The sequence below is a fragment of the Nipponia nippon genome, unplaced genomic scaffold (assembly GCF_047370975.1).
Source record: "Nipponia nippon isolate SJK-2023a ecotype South Korea unplaced genomic scaffold, ASM4737097v1 scaffold_5, whole genome shotgun sequence".
Lineage (NCBI taxonomy): Eukaryota > Metazoa > Chordata > Aves > Pelecaniformes > Threskiornithidae > Nipponia > Nipponia nippon.
Window position 1 is genome coordinate 39,743,722 of NW_028262369.1, and position 17,427 is coordinate 39,761,148.

The 17,427-nt window shown below is 38.4% G+C and overlaps 1 protein-coding gene across 4 annotated transcripts in view; it reads right to left on the bottom strand.

The window, feature by feature from the left end:
- The window catches only part of BCAR3 (BCAR3 adaptor protein, NSP family member), a 113,124-nt gene that overhangs the window by 26,242 nt on the left and 69,455 nt on the right, over positions 1–17,427 (bottom strand). For all 4 annotated transcript variants that reach the window (XM_087730511.1, XM_087730512.1, XM_009468262.2 and 1 more), the window contains one exon: positions 11,600–11,639. In XM_087730511.1, the coding sequence (XP_087586637.1) occupies positions 11,600–11,639 (40 nt within the window). The remainder of the gene's footprint in view (positions 1–11,599; positions 11,640–17,427) is intronic.

Sequence of the window (17,427 nt, forward strand, 5' to 3'; positions counted from 1 at the left end):
TTGTAAATATTGACTGAGAGAAACAAAGGATGGTTTAGCCACATTTTCACTCTCCTGTCCTGCAACTGTTTGCTGGTACTTTGGGTTCTTAGACTCTGCACATGAGAAATAAACCATCTGTTTCTTGCACCTTAGAAACATCAAATACAACCTTTCTGCTAAGTCAATCTATCGATTTATTTCTAATGCTCTCCAGCACCAACAGATCAACCATCAACTTAATTTCTTTGTTTTCAAAGATTCTGGCCAAGAATCTTAAAATATCTGATAATCCCTTCATCTGTTTCTAAGGATGGCTGGCTACAGTGGTTTTGATAACTAAGTTTATTAAGAAAGGATTTTTAAGTTCATAGAATTCAAGGCCACATGAGTTTAAGGACACTTGATCATATATTCTGTGTTGAGTTCCTAATAGTCCATCAGGAAAAGAAATTAAGGTGTCTCTGCTGACCCCATCTGTGTTATTACAAAGCCTCTAGAGTTATTTAGGGTGTTTTCATGGTCTGGTTTAAATTACACTTACCCGGCACTGCATATTGGGACTGTTCCCCTGACACACCTAAACTGTGTCCAGCTCCACTCACACCACATTGCATATGCAGGAGTTTGAAGCCTTCACACTGGATAGCGTGAACCTGCTCTGGAGGAATCCTCTTAGGCTGCTTAGGAATCCTCTTAGGCTGAACAAAATAGAATGTAGGGATAATTTCTCCAGGAGGATATGGTTTCTTTTACTCTCATCACAAAAAAAAAAAAATAAAATTATTTGGCTTCAAAGTTGCAAGTGGCTCGAGTAAAACAACCAAACTCCATAAAAATATAAACATTCGACAACTCACAAGCAGCCTGACGTTATCAAACAGTCTACAGGTGGCTATTCTGAACCAAATACCACTGACATTCATGGAAGTCCTTGTAATTCACACACAGAATTATGATTTGTGATTTCATATTACAGAGAAATAATTTCAGACTAAATTAGATGAGGGAATTGGTGGCTTGCCACTGTTACTTAGTACCACATTAACAAATCATTTAAGCATTTCAATCAGCCTAACAATATTCAGTGAAATACATATAATGCTTCAGATTTCTCTCTACTAAATGAAAGTAAACAATCCAGGCAGAAAGCCAGCTGTAAATGAAAGACGGCATGGTATACCATACAAGGGTCAACAACATAAATCTGATTTGATACAGCATGCAGCCAATCCAGAGCACACTGCGCACTGTTGCTGGACTAATGACGTCATATGGAATACAGACACATCCCAATTACACAGTGCATATGCACAATTTAACTATGGTTACGAGTGCCTATGGCTATAGAATGGCACCTGTAAGGTTGTAATAAAGTACAATATGCATAAAATTCAAAAGAAAAAACGCAAAGAAAATCAAAGCATTTAAATCTTCAGATTGAGACATTCTTCACTTAATACAGAAGACTTCTCTCTATAACTAGTTATTTATTCTTTTTAACGTAAGAAAAAGTCAGTAAACAGGGGACAACAACTGATAAATAACTTGTCCATGCAAACATCATCTTCATAATGCCCACTACCATTCAATCTTAGTACTTAGTCCTTCAGACATGGCCCATTGCCTCTAACAAAGTTCTTTGGGGGATGCCTTCAAATACAGGTAGTGCCCAACTATTTACAGCTGAACACTTTTTAAAGTGTAGAATAAGTGGAAAAAAGGGGATGACAACACTGTCAGAAAGCATTGCTTGCTTTTATCTGTTCCTACCTCAACTGTCTATGGGCGCACAAGGTCCTACCACCCAGCTCATGCCCTACCAATACTGTGTCAAATTCTTAATAGAATTGACTCTTTCATGTTCTCTTCCATAACCTCACTGCCGGCAGGCTGTTGTTGGTGCAGCTTCTGATCATGAATCAATAGATACCACTGCAACTGTAATTACACTTGTTTGCACGGCACAGGCGTGGTATGGGAGAGGTCAGCCTAATTTCCTCCTCCTCTCTATTGCAGTTCCGTGAGGCAAAGTCAGAAATACGCTGCAGTTGTACAGGAATAGTGAGAAAACAGCATTTGCATCTATTTCGTTTTCAATGCTGCTTGAAAATCTGACACTCATAAAAACCCAGATCGGCAGCTACAAGAAATAAGCGCCAACCTGCTTATGAGCTTCCTACTAGGTCCTAATTTGCACTTTAAGACATCCAAATATCTTTGAAAAATCTGATCTTTTATAACTAAAACATACAAACTTTAAAGTCATCTGGCAATAGGCCTCGTTTTCCTACTAGCCATCTTCCTATTAAGAAGGCACCAGAAGGTTTTATCAATCCTACCAAAAACTAGTACACATATTCTTGAGCTCCAACTACTGTCTGTCAACCTATGTACAAACGTGAAGCAATTTAGTAATGTCTCACCGGTCTTTCCTTCAATTTATTCCTTGGATTGGAAAAAAAAAAAGAAAATATGAAAAGGCATTAATTTCCTTTTGTTCAGAATTAGTTCACAGCTTATGGCTCGTATTTTCTTCTCTTTCCTGCTGATGTAGCTTCATTAGTCTAACTTTAGCTTTGCTGGACAGCATACAAGAGCTCTCTTGCTTATAAAAAGAAGCCATTAACACAATCGCTAACTACAGATTTCTGTTTTTGAAAGCCTCCACAGTCCTGTCAAAGTAAAGTGATCGTTTGTCTCAGATTTACACGAATTCCAAATATAATTCAGAGATGAAAAAACTCTGTTACTTCACCAGGGTAAGTGGAGGCATTTCAAAATCAGCTATTTATTTAAAACTCCTGAATACCCTAAAATACTTCTGTTTTATACAAAGGGAGATTTTGGATGCATAGCACTTGAAAATAAAACTCACAAGTCACTTGGGCTCTGTCAGAGCTCAGTTTTCAGAAGTCTTTACCAGCATGTATGAGTTTGAAGAGGCCTGTCTTCCTCCCACATTTTTGCACAATACACTTTGATGAAGCAAAAGTAGCAAGCTCACCTCAGCTCATATACCTCCCTTTCAACATTTTACTAAGCGAAGGATTTGAGGGCATGGACGCAAACGACCTCTGGGTATTCTAGATAGCCAACATAACATTATACTCCCTCATTTGTGTAAGTGCTTAGTTCCTAATAGTATGAGACATACAAAAGTCTCAAAAACCTGCTCCTTTGACAGCACACATTAATAGATGGCATCCCAACTGAAGTGTACTAATGCTCCTTCCACTGCCCTTTCCACAGGCCAAACTGTATCTAAACAGTATGTCTCCAAAAAGAGGCAAGATGCACAGTCTTACTCTAATTATTATGTATAAACGCAGCTCCAGGAGATTAAGAGCTTTACCTCCATAGGCTTTATCAGGAAGAGTACCCAAAATGCTTATTAATAATCTGCCTTCCACAACCTATATACTCACTCCCCCTTGTGGTTCATATGCTTACATACATTTAAAAATCAACTTCGGTAAGGCATAGCTACGAAGGAGTTAAATATAAATATTTTCATGTCCCAGTCAGCTTGCGCTATTCGTCCATCTTCAAAATTATGAAAAGGATCCAACAACATCAGTACCTATCATCTTTAAGGTATAGTTCCTGTGAAAGGATACTGAAAGCCTAAAATGAATAGAAAAATAAATATTCCACGCAAGAGAGACAGCTCAGAAACAGTTAAGAAGAGATCAACACAAAAGACGGTAGACTGTAGTCAGATCTCTGCTGTTGTTAACAGTTTAAATATCTCACATGAAAAGGAGTAGAATTCTGTCTGGCACTCATACCTTTTATATTCACACCTATTCATATATGTATATAAAAGCCTACTGTAAGCTGTAAGAATTCCAGCTGATGCCATCACACAAAGATATCTTTTTCTTCTCTTTGTGTCAACTGAGACAAGTATTTGCACAGAAACTGGAAATGGAAAAAAACCCCAACTCACTTTACAAGTAGATTAAGTTTTACGCACTTTACTGCTTAGCCTCCACTCAAATCTTCACATCCTTTTCGTTATGCATGAGGTTGCTCTTACCAAGATAGATAAAATGTTCACTACAGATGACATAGAAAAAATAGGCATGGCAATATTATAATTCAGCACCTTTCTTTAGATTTACCAAAGCATACTTAGCATTACAAAAGATGCTCCATAACCAAAATACCCTAAACTCCATTTCAGCATCAGAAGAAGGGAATGCAAGAGCCACTGCTAAAAGACTTCACAATAAAGGCCAGAATAATTAGAAAGCCACTATCCACTTGACTGAATTCATATGAGGATTATCATTCACAAAGAAAAAAAATCCCTCCTCACGGTATGCTTAAATAAATAAACCCAACAAAAAACCACCCCACAAAACCCCCCAGATCTTAGAGCTAATCAGGTCATTCAGGAATTGGGGGCTGGGAAAGAACAAAAAGCCCCAAACAGCAACAGGCTAACTTGGGAATCTCTCTACTAGGAAAACATGAACTAGGACAGTAGACTGAAAAATGCATTGTCTTGCAGAGCTGTAGAATCATACTGCCTGCACACTTGCTGCAAACACCGGCTTAGATTTTATTCATCACTTTGCACCCAAAAGATTACAGAACTGCTGACTCGACCACCTTTTCAGAAACTAGCCTATTGGTCAAACAAAATTCAACATGAGAAAATACCAAAACTTGGGTGTAAGATTCCATCGCTAATTATGGATAACTGCATTCTATCAAATAAAACAAGTCTTCATTAACCCCAAATAAATAGGGCAAGATTCTCATACTGATTTTAGGGGAATTAACTACTTGAGAGCTGCTGAATTTCAACTACATACGTAAACTCCTTAAGTCTTTTTTGAAATTTTTCTGGGTTGCAGAAAGCTTTTAGGAATAACTATCGTACATACTTAAAGAAATAGTTGCCCCTTCTAAGTAGAGAAGGGGCACATGTTGCAAGAAACAAGCCTGGTATAAATCTGAGGAAAAAATTCTATTACCCGAAACTTGAATGCTACCAGAACAGGATTAAAAGTACAAGACAAGATGATTTGTGCAACTTATTGCAACAGCCAAAACTTATCCCACTAGAAAATTAAATCAAAGTAACAAAAAGAAGACAGAGGGACACAAAATAAAAAGTCACCTGTATGTCCAAAAAAGATAATTTACATCACATTTTAGGAAAAACTTTTCCACAGTAACAATGAAAAGACAGGTAGACGAATCTAGTTTGGGAGGTAGAACAGATTATCTTGGGAGGCTACGGAATCTCTGCTGGAGGTTTTGAACAAATCAGAACACCTAACAATCTCAGTGACACCCCGACAAAGAAATTTCTGAAGTTCCCTCTAGGACCTACTTCTGTAACTTAATGGCCCATTCTGTGCCTCTGGAGAAAAAAGCAAGAAACTTCCAACAGTCAGGCTACAGCCTTTTTATCACTATAAAAGTTTCAATGAAATTATTATGAAAAATGTGATTTTAAAAGCCATGACTTGATTTTAAAAATCTAGTGTTTCTTCTCCAGCAGAGGGCAGTGTATAACTAGCAACTACCCATCAAGCATCAAAACTGAGTTTTCATTGTGAGCCAGATCAATATACGTATTTAACGTTAGATTAGGTCTAACAGGATCTTATCTTTCTGAATCATACAGCTTGTATACAAAAGGCAACTGCTGCAGAGTGATGTTTGTGAAGCTTCAGTTCCTACTACGAAGAGAAACATGGAGAAAAGGTAAACATCTCTGACTGAAACATCACTGGCACCAGTAATGATCTTTGCGTTGGATGTCAAATCTGTAATGACACAGAGATGTGTAAAGTCAAAGTCAGCTGTATGGGCACACTCCTTTTCTCTTCAACAAAATACATTCCATCTGGGATTTCCACCTTCTGTGATGCTGTTGCCCTTGCCACAGTTGCAAAAAGGAGAAAAAAAAAAAAAAATAGAGCTACAGATTCAAAAAGAACCTCCTGATCATTTGGTGCCTTAGTGTCAGGCGTTCCTCAAAGCTCAGACACATCATGTATAATGCTGTCAGACAATGCAGAAACCCAACAAACTTTCTGCTCACAAGTCACAACTCGCACCTCAACAGGCAAGTCTCCACAGGAGAGTGATACGCAGCAGCTCACGAACAGGTATACACTGTAGTTGGCAACTTTGCCAGTGGGGTGGGGATGTCTCTAATATATTTCCATGTCTAAAAAAGGCTCCTTGTAATGAAATTTCAATGTCATCAGGAAGAATTCTTCCCCAAACTGTGACTACTTGTCATGCTGACACAGATTTTTTCCTAAACTTTCCATAACATTCATACATGCATAGAAACTTTGCTTTTGATAGTCTTCTTACCACGTTATCTTCTTGGCACAGCCATTAGAATGATAAGAGACAAACACCCACACATATATGTGATTGGCATCCACAATATTATGAATTTGTGCAATTAACTATACAAACTGTGCATCAATAAACCTCATCACCTGAGCAAAGTTCCCTGAAGTTGAATTAAACCCACAAAATACTGTCCTATCTTGCAAAACTACAGATAACGACCAAGACATTGGAATGTTATCAAAATTTTCTTTTCAGTTGCACTCACTAAAGCCACCATAAATGACAATAATTTCTGTGACAGTTTGCTTTCTAACAAAATCAAGGAGGAGTAAAAATAGGGAAAAAATTAACACTATGGGGCTGAGACAAACAAGAATCCTTCAGTAGAACTTCACGAGGGAACAGATTTTTTCTGCAGCTGTGACTTCCTTAGACCAGTGATAGTTTTTTCAAGTCTGAATCTAAATATAAACCTCCCTCATGACCATGCTGAGCAGACAATCAGTCATAAATTTTGTAATTTTTCCGCTAATGTATCAAAATACAGCTCCAAAACCGCAGGCCACAATAATACTCATCAACTCATCACCGATTAAAGTATTTCTCCAATTATTAGCACTATTTCCACAGGAAACGCTCAAAAGGTTTCCATGAAAGGAGGAGAAATCTGTTCTTCTTTCTTTCCGCCCTGATATAGCCTTAATGATTACAGCACAGACTTCTATTAAAAAATCCTAAAGTATTTATAGTGAATAGGAATGGGACAGAAAGCTATCTTGAGTTCACATGAATTTGATCAAAATGACTCACAAGAAGTTCTCTGACACACTCAAAGCTGCCAGCACTTGATCCTTTCTCCCCTGCGGGAGTCTGTTCTGTGGATGTGCAGACTCAGGGTGTGGGAAGAACCTGCTGAGACTACCAATGGATCTATTATTTGGCTCATAAAACTTGTAAAAATCTCACAGAATGTACAATGTGCTATTGTGTCTGTAAATCTCTTTCACGACTTGGTAAGCAGCCTGACTCAAAGCAGTCTGGCCTGTTTTCTCTTCTACCATAAAAGGGTTTTTGAAAGAGCCATTTAACTGTGACCATGGTTTCAGCAACGCTGTGAAGACAAAGGAAGGGTTGAAGCCATACGGACACTTCAGTACTCAGACTCCAGTAAATCAGTACTTTTTTTCTTTTTTCCTTAGAACTTCCTTTTGCATAATTAGCTCTCTTTATATACTGAATGAACTAATACATCAATATTCAAGATGCAGGAAACTGCCGTTTGTGAGCTGTAATTTAGATTCAAGTATTAGAAACCATAGTACATCTATACAGAGCATTCTCTAAAAAAGCCTTCAGAGGATTAATTTTATAATCAATGCTTTCTGTCTTGTATGTTGAACAGAATAAAACATGAGAAAAAACAATTTATTTTGCCTTTACTCTGTCCACAGTATGTCTAAATACAAGGAATTATTTATATTACGTTTAGTCACGAGATTCTAGCAAGGAACGGTTTGTGTAAAAAGCAAATTGATACAGTCAGCTTCTAAGTTTACCATCAGTCTCTCTGCCCTATACAGCAATGCCTGCTTGTAGTCACTACTGCCACAATAAACACTGTGATATTCTTCTCACTGTGAAACAGAGCACACTGAATCAAAAAAATAACCGTGTTACTTTTCCTCATACCCAAATGAATTCTCCACCTTCTATTTACAATAGAGTCCAGTTCTGAAGAGATGCTGATCACTCCCCAGCAGGAGCGCATCCTGAACAAGTATTAATTATCTATCTTATGGGACTCACACGACACTTACGTAGCATGTTTGCATCACTGCAGAAACACTGCTAATTTGCAACTGTGAAGCTGCAGGATCAGCTCTGTGCCCAGCTTCCCTTTTCAGAATTACTTTTTAAATCTAGCTAGTTTAAAACTAGCTGCTTGTCTTGGAGTTGAAGGAGACTAGGTATGCCTGTGCAGCCTGATAAAGTGGATCAGTTATGAGGATGGCACATATTTGATCATATTGGATCTTTCAAAACAGCCGGCTACAATTAGCACGTCAGGGAGCAGCAAGAGTGGGGCTGCTTCCTAAGGGAAGGTGGTCTGGGAGCACAGGGTGGGCAACGCGCTCACCAACAAGGTGCAGTCCCACAGCACCGAGATGCAAGCAAGCTCAGCAGGGCGATGACACCAACAGGTCCTATCACAGCATGGGTGAGCCTCAGGCAAGACCAGGGTAACAGGCCAGGTCCAAGGTCCATCCAGGGCTTCCCACATAGCACTTCAGGAACAGGGCTAAGGGCAGGCACACCTAAGACACAGCTCAGGCAGGGCCTGAAGGCCCCAGTCTGAGCTTAAATGGAGCCCTTGCTCAGTGGGTGTGGGTAGAGGTCCTAAGTGAGGCTGGTGAGGACACTTAAGGCCAATTAGTGCCCTCAGGGCCCTGACATAGTACGCTTTGCTTGGGACTGTAACTCTTGGGTAAAATCACCAGCAGCCAGACTACCCTAATGCAACTTAAATTCGTGCCATGTACTAATGCAGTTTTTCACAAGGCAAATAAATCCAAAGTCTCTCTTCTCTTTACAGTCTGAACAGCAAGATGAGAGAAACAAGAATCAGTATCAAGACTTTGTGTACAATTAGCTTGTTCTAGTCTTAGCTTTGGTATACGCTTGATACATCATACATGCTTAATACTCAAGTTTATATGTGTTTTCAGTCAATCAACACTTCTCTCCCTAGAGACAATACTAACTACATTTTCACGTGCATCAGAAATAGAATCTGTCTCTCAGAACTTTGGTATCCTGAATCAGCAAAATAGGATTCCCAAAAGTGCTCTTGTTGTTGTCTCCCTCTTCTCTTACTATCTCTTCTTCATTTAAAGGTATTTTTTTCACCACTTAAGCAACATCTGTCAAAGCCTACCCAACTGGCACCAACCCTGCTTGCTCAAACTAAAAATGCACACATTATATGTCAAATAGACTTGTGCAAATGGCAATGTTGGTACAAGCGTAGTGAGATGCTACGGAAATCTATTCTTTCAGCTTTGTAACTTGAGTAGGTCAGTGTTCTGCAGTTTATACCTGACTTAACACTGCCATCATAATTTATTCAAGGAGCTGGAAAATTTATAAACATTAATATAATAGTTACCATAAGGTAAGTTATGCAAGACAATGAACATATACCTGCTGAAACTTAAGCCAACAAAGGGGGTTCCAAGATCCTGTTGTTATGAATTTAGGCAAATCTTTTGCAGTCATAGTAAACTGATAACAAATTACTGATGAGAGTCCTCCTTTATTTGGCATTAATGATCATTTTTTGAGTAAGAATGTATTTCTGGAGTCAGTTTTGTTAGTAACATGGACTTTTACAGCCAAAAAATGTTTTGGGGGGCTATATTTGTTAGAAAGCAATTTCTGCATATTTTTCAAAGTTGTAGTTTAAGATTTCTTGTCCAGAATTCCTATTATAATACCATTGAACTGGGGACCAAACTCGCAGTTCACTAAAGGCAGGGATATAGACAGGAAAAACTGAAAGAGGGAGGAGAAAAGAAGGGGATGGTAACCCTTGTATTCTCCCTCAAAGTCTCTTTTCCCCAGGCTTTCCTCTCCAACATCAAAGTTTTAATAACTAAGCTTGCACCATTGCTATTGACAAGAGTCCAAGACAAGCTTCTACTAGAAAAGTTGAAAAGATCAGAAACCACATTTATAATACAGAACTTGCTGCAACAAGACAAGACACACATATTGATGAATTGGCACATGAAACCTCTGCCTTCTACTTGGCCATATTATTAAAACTGTAACAACGTACTCTGTACAGCACAGTGCAAGATACACAGTAAACTAAACAGAGCAATTAACATGTCCACCACTTTGTTGCCTTTGGCATCCCCTCTTCTACAGTACTCTTCAGAAGGCTCTTGGCGTTCTCTGCCTCTGCTACTTTATCATATCCCAACTTTAGGCTGGGATTGAGGCCAGGGACCTTGCAACACTGAGCTAACTGTTCAGAGTGGAATTCCAGCAGCAGTCCTAAGAGTCCTTTGGCAGCCCATTTTCCACGGACCTTCATGTTCTGCTCTTCTCCTTCTCTTCTTCCAAACCTCAGTTCCTACCTCCACCCCAACCCTAGGCAGAAAGTCCAGCAGAGGACCCCTCCGCACTTTCAGGCAAATAAATTCTCAGCACTTGCCTTTGGCAGTCCCCTCTCAACACTGCATTACATTCTCCTAGTTTACTTCTTTGATCAACCTGAACCCTAACCTGGGCACCTCTCCGTTTACCTCAACTATGAACAACCACAGAGAGAACTCTAGCAGCAGAACCCAGCTGACTGGCTCTCCTCAGTCTCTTCCTCACCTGAACTCTAACCTGAAGCAGAAATTCAGGTGTCTGAGAAATTCAGGCTGTCCACATGAATAGCTACAGAAATATCCTATGTTCAAGGATAACCTGTGTTTATCAGACACTTTTCAGAAGATTATGGTCTTCTAAAAGACAGGGAACAAAGCCCAACCATTAGAGAAGCCCATTGTTGAGAGACATGACATAGAAGCCAGATTCTTTCAAGGTTCTGAGAAATGATATTCACTTAAATGAAACATGTTGAAAGGTACTAATTCAGTGGAAATTACAGCACTGCAAGAGACTCTCAGTACAGAATCACATCCCTAAGGTTTCTTCCAAAGTTTCTATATTGACAATGCAGGACTGATTTCTGAATAAAATTTATGAACGCTCCAGAGTATTTTTTATTTACTCTAACAAAATACACATTCATATATATTTTTTAGCACTCTGATCTTATACAAAAGGAAAATAGAACTTAGAATTTTGCCAGGATTCCAGTTACTTTTTGGACCAGAAGTGAATTTTTACCTGTAATGTTAGTAAATATATTGCTAAAAGCATAAACCTAAATCTGACATTTTTATGATCATTTCAGATGTGTTCCTTTACTACCCCAGAAATCCGTAAGCAAGAAATATGGATTCTTTTAGTATGTTAACAAAGGCAAGATCATAGGTAGTCACCACGTAACTGAAAAGAGGCCCCAATATAAAAATGCAACCCACCCCCAGAGCACAATGCCCACAAGTATTTCACTGAAGCATGCAGAAAATAGTCTGACATATAAAATTAGTTTTTCTGTAGCAAAAGATAGACAGAAGCACTATTTAACTACAAATGACTGGAAATGCTCTGGCAGTGCTGGTTATATACTGAATAAAACATTTGAGGGTAAGAAATGGTACCTTACCTTAACATATTCCAAAGCAGGATCCAGAACATTCTGATCTCTGTAAGAAAACGGAGCACAGAGGGAGGAAGAAAGGACACAAAAACAAACAAAAAAACAAATGGTGAGTCCAAATATAATCTCATACTGAAAACATGCATTCATCTGAGCAATAGGCTACTAGGTCGTGTTAAAATCCTCGTTAAAAACTGCGTTATAGCTAGATGGCCTATGCTATCTAACTTTTAACAAATATGTAAAACACTGATTTCTTCTAGAAGGTCAGGTAGTGGAGCCACTAGTAATCAATTTGGGGAAAAAAGTTAATTATACAGTTTTAAGCAAAGCAAAAACAATCTTGAAATTTCAACAGATGGCTGAAAATACTTATATACCACATAAAACATTTGAAATAAATTTAAAAGAGAGCTCTCCCAACGGCTTCTAAATTTATTTCTTTGCTTGTATGGTTTCCCTTTTAAGCTACTGCTACTTGATAGCATTGAGAGGGCATTGCTAACACAAGAAAACAGAAAGTAGAACATTCACTTTTTGTATAAACAAAGCAAAGAATTCATAGATTTGCAATAGTAGAATGTTTTATTTTACATTTGGAAAAATAAATATGGTTCTTGCACTCTTTTAAAAAGTTCTCAAAATTATCATAATTTCAACATTACAATTATTTGAAAGCCAGATAATCAAGTCATTACCCTATTTTAAAAAGAAAAGATGTCTTTGCAGGTTTTCTACACATACAGACAGCAAAGGGCACAGAAGCCTAACTGAAGAGCCCTGTGATCAATTACAACTCTTTCTATAAATAGAAATAAAAATAAACATATATTTTCAAAGGTTTTTGTATATTTGTTTTTGTTTGAGAACTAGCAGGCTAACAGAGTTTGCCGTACACAACTGGATGCTTTCTACAGAACCTGGGATGACATACATGGTGCTGCCTACATACCAACATGTAACAAGCACAATGAAAACCTTGCAAACTTACAGAGGGATCAGGAGCTTGCTATTGCAATCAAGTTTGCCACACGGACAACATATGCCCCATAAATTTAGAAACGGCACCCTGTTTGGTGGAAGTTGTTATGGTGATGTAACACTGGAAACCTAATAAGCAGCTTCAGATATGTAGAAATTGGGTTACACTGGAATCAACCAACCCAGAATACACTCTCTAAATTCCCTGTGTTGTTTTGAATGTAACTGCATATTACCTGAAACTAAGTTATTATTTTATACTCAGTTTTTAGTCTGGTTCCCTAACAGCTTTTAATCCAGAATACCTATACAGAGGCAAAACAGAGCCCTCTCACTTCTTAGCCCTGCCCGTAAATAATGGTGCTCAGCTGTTCAGGCTGTATCATGCGCTACTGTTTCACATATCACAATATTTATCAAGGGTCAAGTTCCATTTCTAGCTTAGGTTAAAAAAATAACAACAACAATGCTGCCAAATTCAATGGAAACAGAATTTGGACCATTTGAAACTTTTTCCTAGCCAATATACAAAGAAGGGGCAGCTTGGTAACTGCATGCACATAAAATATATACAAGCATATCAGAGAAAACAGGGGTGAAGCACAGAGGAAAAAGAAAAAGGAAGTTTCTGAACAGAAAAAAAGTTTTCTTCCTCAACACTTGGCAATTTGACCGGGAAAATAATCTGATTCTTAATCAGTTCAGCAAAGCCATTAAGCATGGCTGAACTCTCCTCGCATTCAAATGAACTGCTGGAAGCTGCGCCAGCGCCAAATGTGCTGAAAAAGTCTGCAATTTAGTTCTTCACTTGCCTGTGGAATCTTTCAGGACAAAGGGTCTACCACCACTGCATATGCAACACACTCCAAAAGAACAAACCTGAGCAATAAGGCTAACAACTACTTTACTTGCTTACTTTGGCAGTGAGCACATTTTGTTATCGTCTGCATTTACAAACTCCTCTCCTGCAGACTAGCCTTGCTACGGACTCCACTGTTCCCACCCTCAGGTACAAGACAAAAGATCTTTAGGACAGATCAAGCCAAAGCAAAACGAAAGAGGCAGAAAAGCTTTAAGACAAAAGAGTCTATTTACAGCTACGTAAAGCAGGAAAACCAGAAGAGAGAGGGAAAGAAGTGACCTACATTTCCTTCATCATCCACATGACAGAAGTGCTTTGAAAATTTTGCCTTTAGGAAATGGATAGTGTAAAAAAAATCTCTTCACAAGTACTATAATATTTAATCTGGTAGGCTGTTACACAACAAATGTAGGAAACCCTGCAATTCGCCACAAGCACAGGTTATACATACAAGATGTTTATGCTGTAGCCCTATTCACCTCAGAGATCTTTCTCCTACCAGATCGACCCCTCTCTCCCCATCTTCCCTTGTTGTTTAAGTCTTCATCTTTGTGCAAATTTTTGGAAGTTATTTTCAAGGAATGGTAACTTTCATTGATGTGCAGTAACTAACAGTGAAGATTAACTACTGCATTTTCCTGTCATTCGATTCCACCATAATACTGCCATATTATATGCAGAAAAACAGGTTAAGTGGTTAGCCCAAATAACTAGGAACTAACCAAATAACTAGATCACAAAACTAACTCCTGAATCTCAGCGCTCTGTTAGCAATGATGATGTGCTCCTTTATGCCATATGCTCCCAGCAAAGGAGCTGTCAGGAACCTAAGAAAAATACAAAGCACTTCTTTTCCTTCCTCAAGGAATCTTAAAAAAAAATGGTGAACCCACAATCTCACTTCTTGTATCAGATGATCTGCAGAAAAAAATAATACTTTCAGATAACTACCAGATCAGGTGAAAGGTAATTGCAGGCTCTGCCATCTCTCAAACCAATTCAAATGAAGGTTTGTTTCAATAATACTAAGTTCTTCATCTTTCATCAGATTTTACTACATTTCAAGTAATGCTAATGTTTATCTGCATAATAAGCTTGACTTTACAGCTGTATTCATTTGCATCTGTTTACCAACAATAGGCATGTATTAGAGTCTGCATATAAGTCAACCATTACTGTGTAAACTGAGGGTTCACAGATTGGGTTTTATTACACATTTTGGCTTCCTAATAATCACACAAGCCCTACTTTCATTCAGATAAAAAAAAGCACATTTAATGCAGAAAGATGTCACCTGGAATAGAGAAGTTTTCAGAACACCTCTAGGTAAGGTGTTGGGTCAGGGCTGCAGTAGGACACACAGTATTGACTTCATGCTCTTTTCATACCCATTCTGTCACAGAGAAGAATTTAAGAAAGGGATGCAAACACACTCCCACATCCATTTTGAATACTCACATTGCTGTCAGACTCTATCACCACATTTCATGACAAAACAAAATCCCTTTCCAGCATTTTTTTGCTCATAGGAAAAAAAAAGAAGAAGGAAAAAGAAGAAAAAAAAAAAGTGTCTGACTTGATACATGTAATTAAGCCATTCTCCTGAGTAGTCTAAGTCCTCTCTTGACCTTCCTCCACATGCACAAGGTCTGTGTGGAAACTGTAGTAGCATAAACAGTCCTGCAGTAATAATTAACCACTAAAAGAAAGCAGTTAGTCATCACAATCTATCTTAACCTTCACCATTCTGAGGCTGTCCTAGCCAGAAACACATTCTTTCTAGAGCATCCTTACTGACATCTGACAACACCTTCCTCCCTGCTGGCTGATCTTGCAGACATATAACCCTTTAATCTCTCCCTACTAGTCCTTGGAAACTATCTCAATTTCTTTCCAGTCCAGCTGGAAATTCTTATTAGAATTATGGGGTTTTTTGCATGTATGGGTTTCTTACCGATATTGTCAAGAAAATACACAGAGCTTGAAAGTCAGGCATGGAGCTCCAGCAACCCTACAAAAAGATGAAGTAGACAAGGCAACAGAAAATGTGGAGCTGCTCCTTTGCTTCCCTCTTCTTCCCCCAAAACAAAATCTGTTGCAGCAATGAAGAGCTTGGTGTCATACTGGTTGGAAATCACTGCCTATGAGCAAGTACTCATACCTTTGAACACTGTGAGAACCAATGTAACTTCTCAGAAAACAGGGATTAGTGTTATATGTAGACTCCTTCAAGATACAGCTAAAGCTGACTGAGATGAGAGAAGTGAATGGAATTCAGATGTTATTGGATGCTATTCTTCCACATCCCAACACCTCTAAATGACAGCCAAATGTGTGGGAAGAATTTAAAAAAATGCCTTTTGAAGTTGTCAACATCAGTAGTCATCAGCTAAAAGGAAGAAAAAAAATTCCTATAAGCAACTTGAATCATACTTCTGGTATGACAAACTAAATACTGCCATACTGCCAACTTCAAATCCTGCATTGATTTGAAGACAATGAGCAACCAAATAAGAAAATCGGGTAAAGACAATGAGCAACCAAATATGAAAATGGGGTAAAGAAAACATTGACATCTGAGTAACTAGTCACACTTCTAAAAATATTTAATTGTTATGTACTTATAATCAATGCCACAACTGAAAAGCCGAATCCCAGAGTTCAACCCCAACACAAATTATTTGCTTCAGTGGGTGCAGGAGAATAGCCAGAATCTCAGTAACTTAGAAACAGTCTTTTTTTTTTTCAGACTCTGAGGTTTGCCTAATAGCTCTCTATAGCACTGCTTCAATAAAGAACCTTTAAGCAGATACCCTGTAATCTTTAGCTGTTGATTCTATGAAAACCTCCATCTTTCTACTAACAATTGTACGTTATCTCCTCTCATCATTGCTGCCGTAAAGAATCCTGCAACATACAGACCTTGATGGACTAAGCCATATTAAGCATCTGCTTTCTCCAAGCCTTTGGCATCCTCACAGACATATCAGTCACAACTATAAATTAGTTGTGATAGCTTTAACAAAATTTAAGCGTAGGTACAACAGTATTATCAGAGATGCCCAAATCCTCACCGTCATTCAACTATCATGTAGATATTCTTACAGTGATGGAAACTGCTGAATGGCCCTGAAGCAGCTTTGTGCTACTCCACACTTTCATAAATGTACTTATGGGAAAAACATTAGGACACATTGCCAGTACTTCATGTATGAAAGTACATTTGTTTGTTTATTTTAAAGTCACCTTTGTTGGGGACATTTTCAAAACCATCTCCTTTCTATTACGTTGAAAGAGTGATCCCGAGAAGAGCAATCTTCTCAGTAGTGCCAATGCCAAATCAGAGTGAAGACAACAGAGGCTCAAAGGGAGCTTGAGAAACTGAAAATGTACCAAGCTGTTGCATAGTTGCTTACACAGACATAACTGCTATAAAGAGACAAGATGGGATCAAATGCCTTCTTCAGTTTGTGTCTTTGAAATCTCTCCATCTATGTAGATTTAAGAAACACACTACTACTTAAGTATGAAGGTGCAAGTTTGAGCATGCTAGACATACTGTGTTTAAGTACATGTACTGCAGACTGATGTTATTTGTACTGTAAACTAGAGTAAAAGATCCAGTGATTTTATCCTCCAGCACCTTCTGCTTCACACACACACTCCTACTACATTCCTAAGGCCATTCCACCTTTCTGTCTACAGCTGCACACCACCATGGCCATGACTCATTCAAACACCAGTGGAAACAAGTGCAAACTGCTATGACTAACTGCGTAATGACCTGCAGTTCACACAAGAACAGCAGGGTCTCTTCAGTAACCAAAACTCAAGAAAAGACACAATGTACTTTTCTCTGCAGTAAATGAAATCTCAATTCATTCATATTTGTTCAGAATGCCCCTGCAGAGATAATGTTACAGCCATTTACTTTCACCACTTCAATCTTCTGCACCTCCCCGCTTGCTCCATTTTACCTATCATAGCAGAA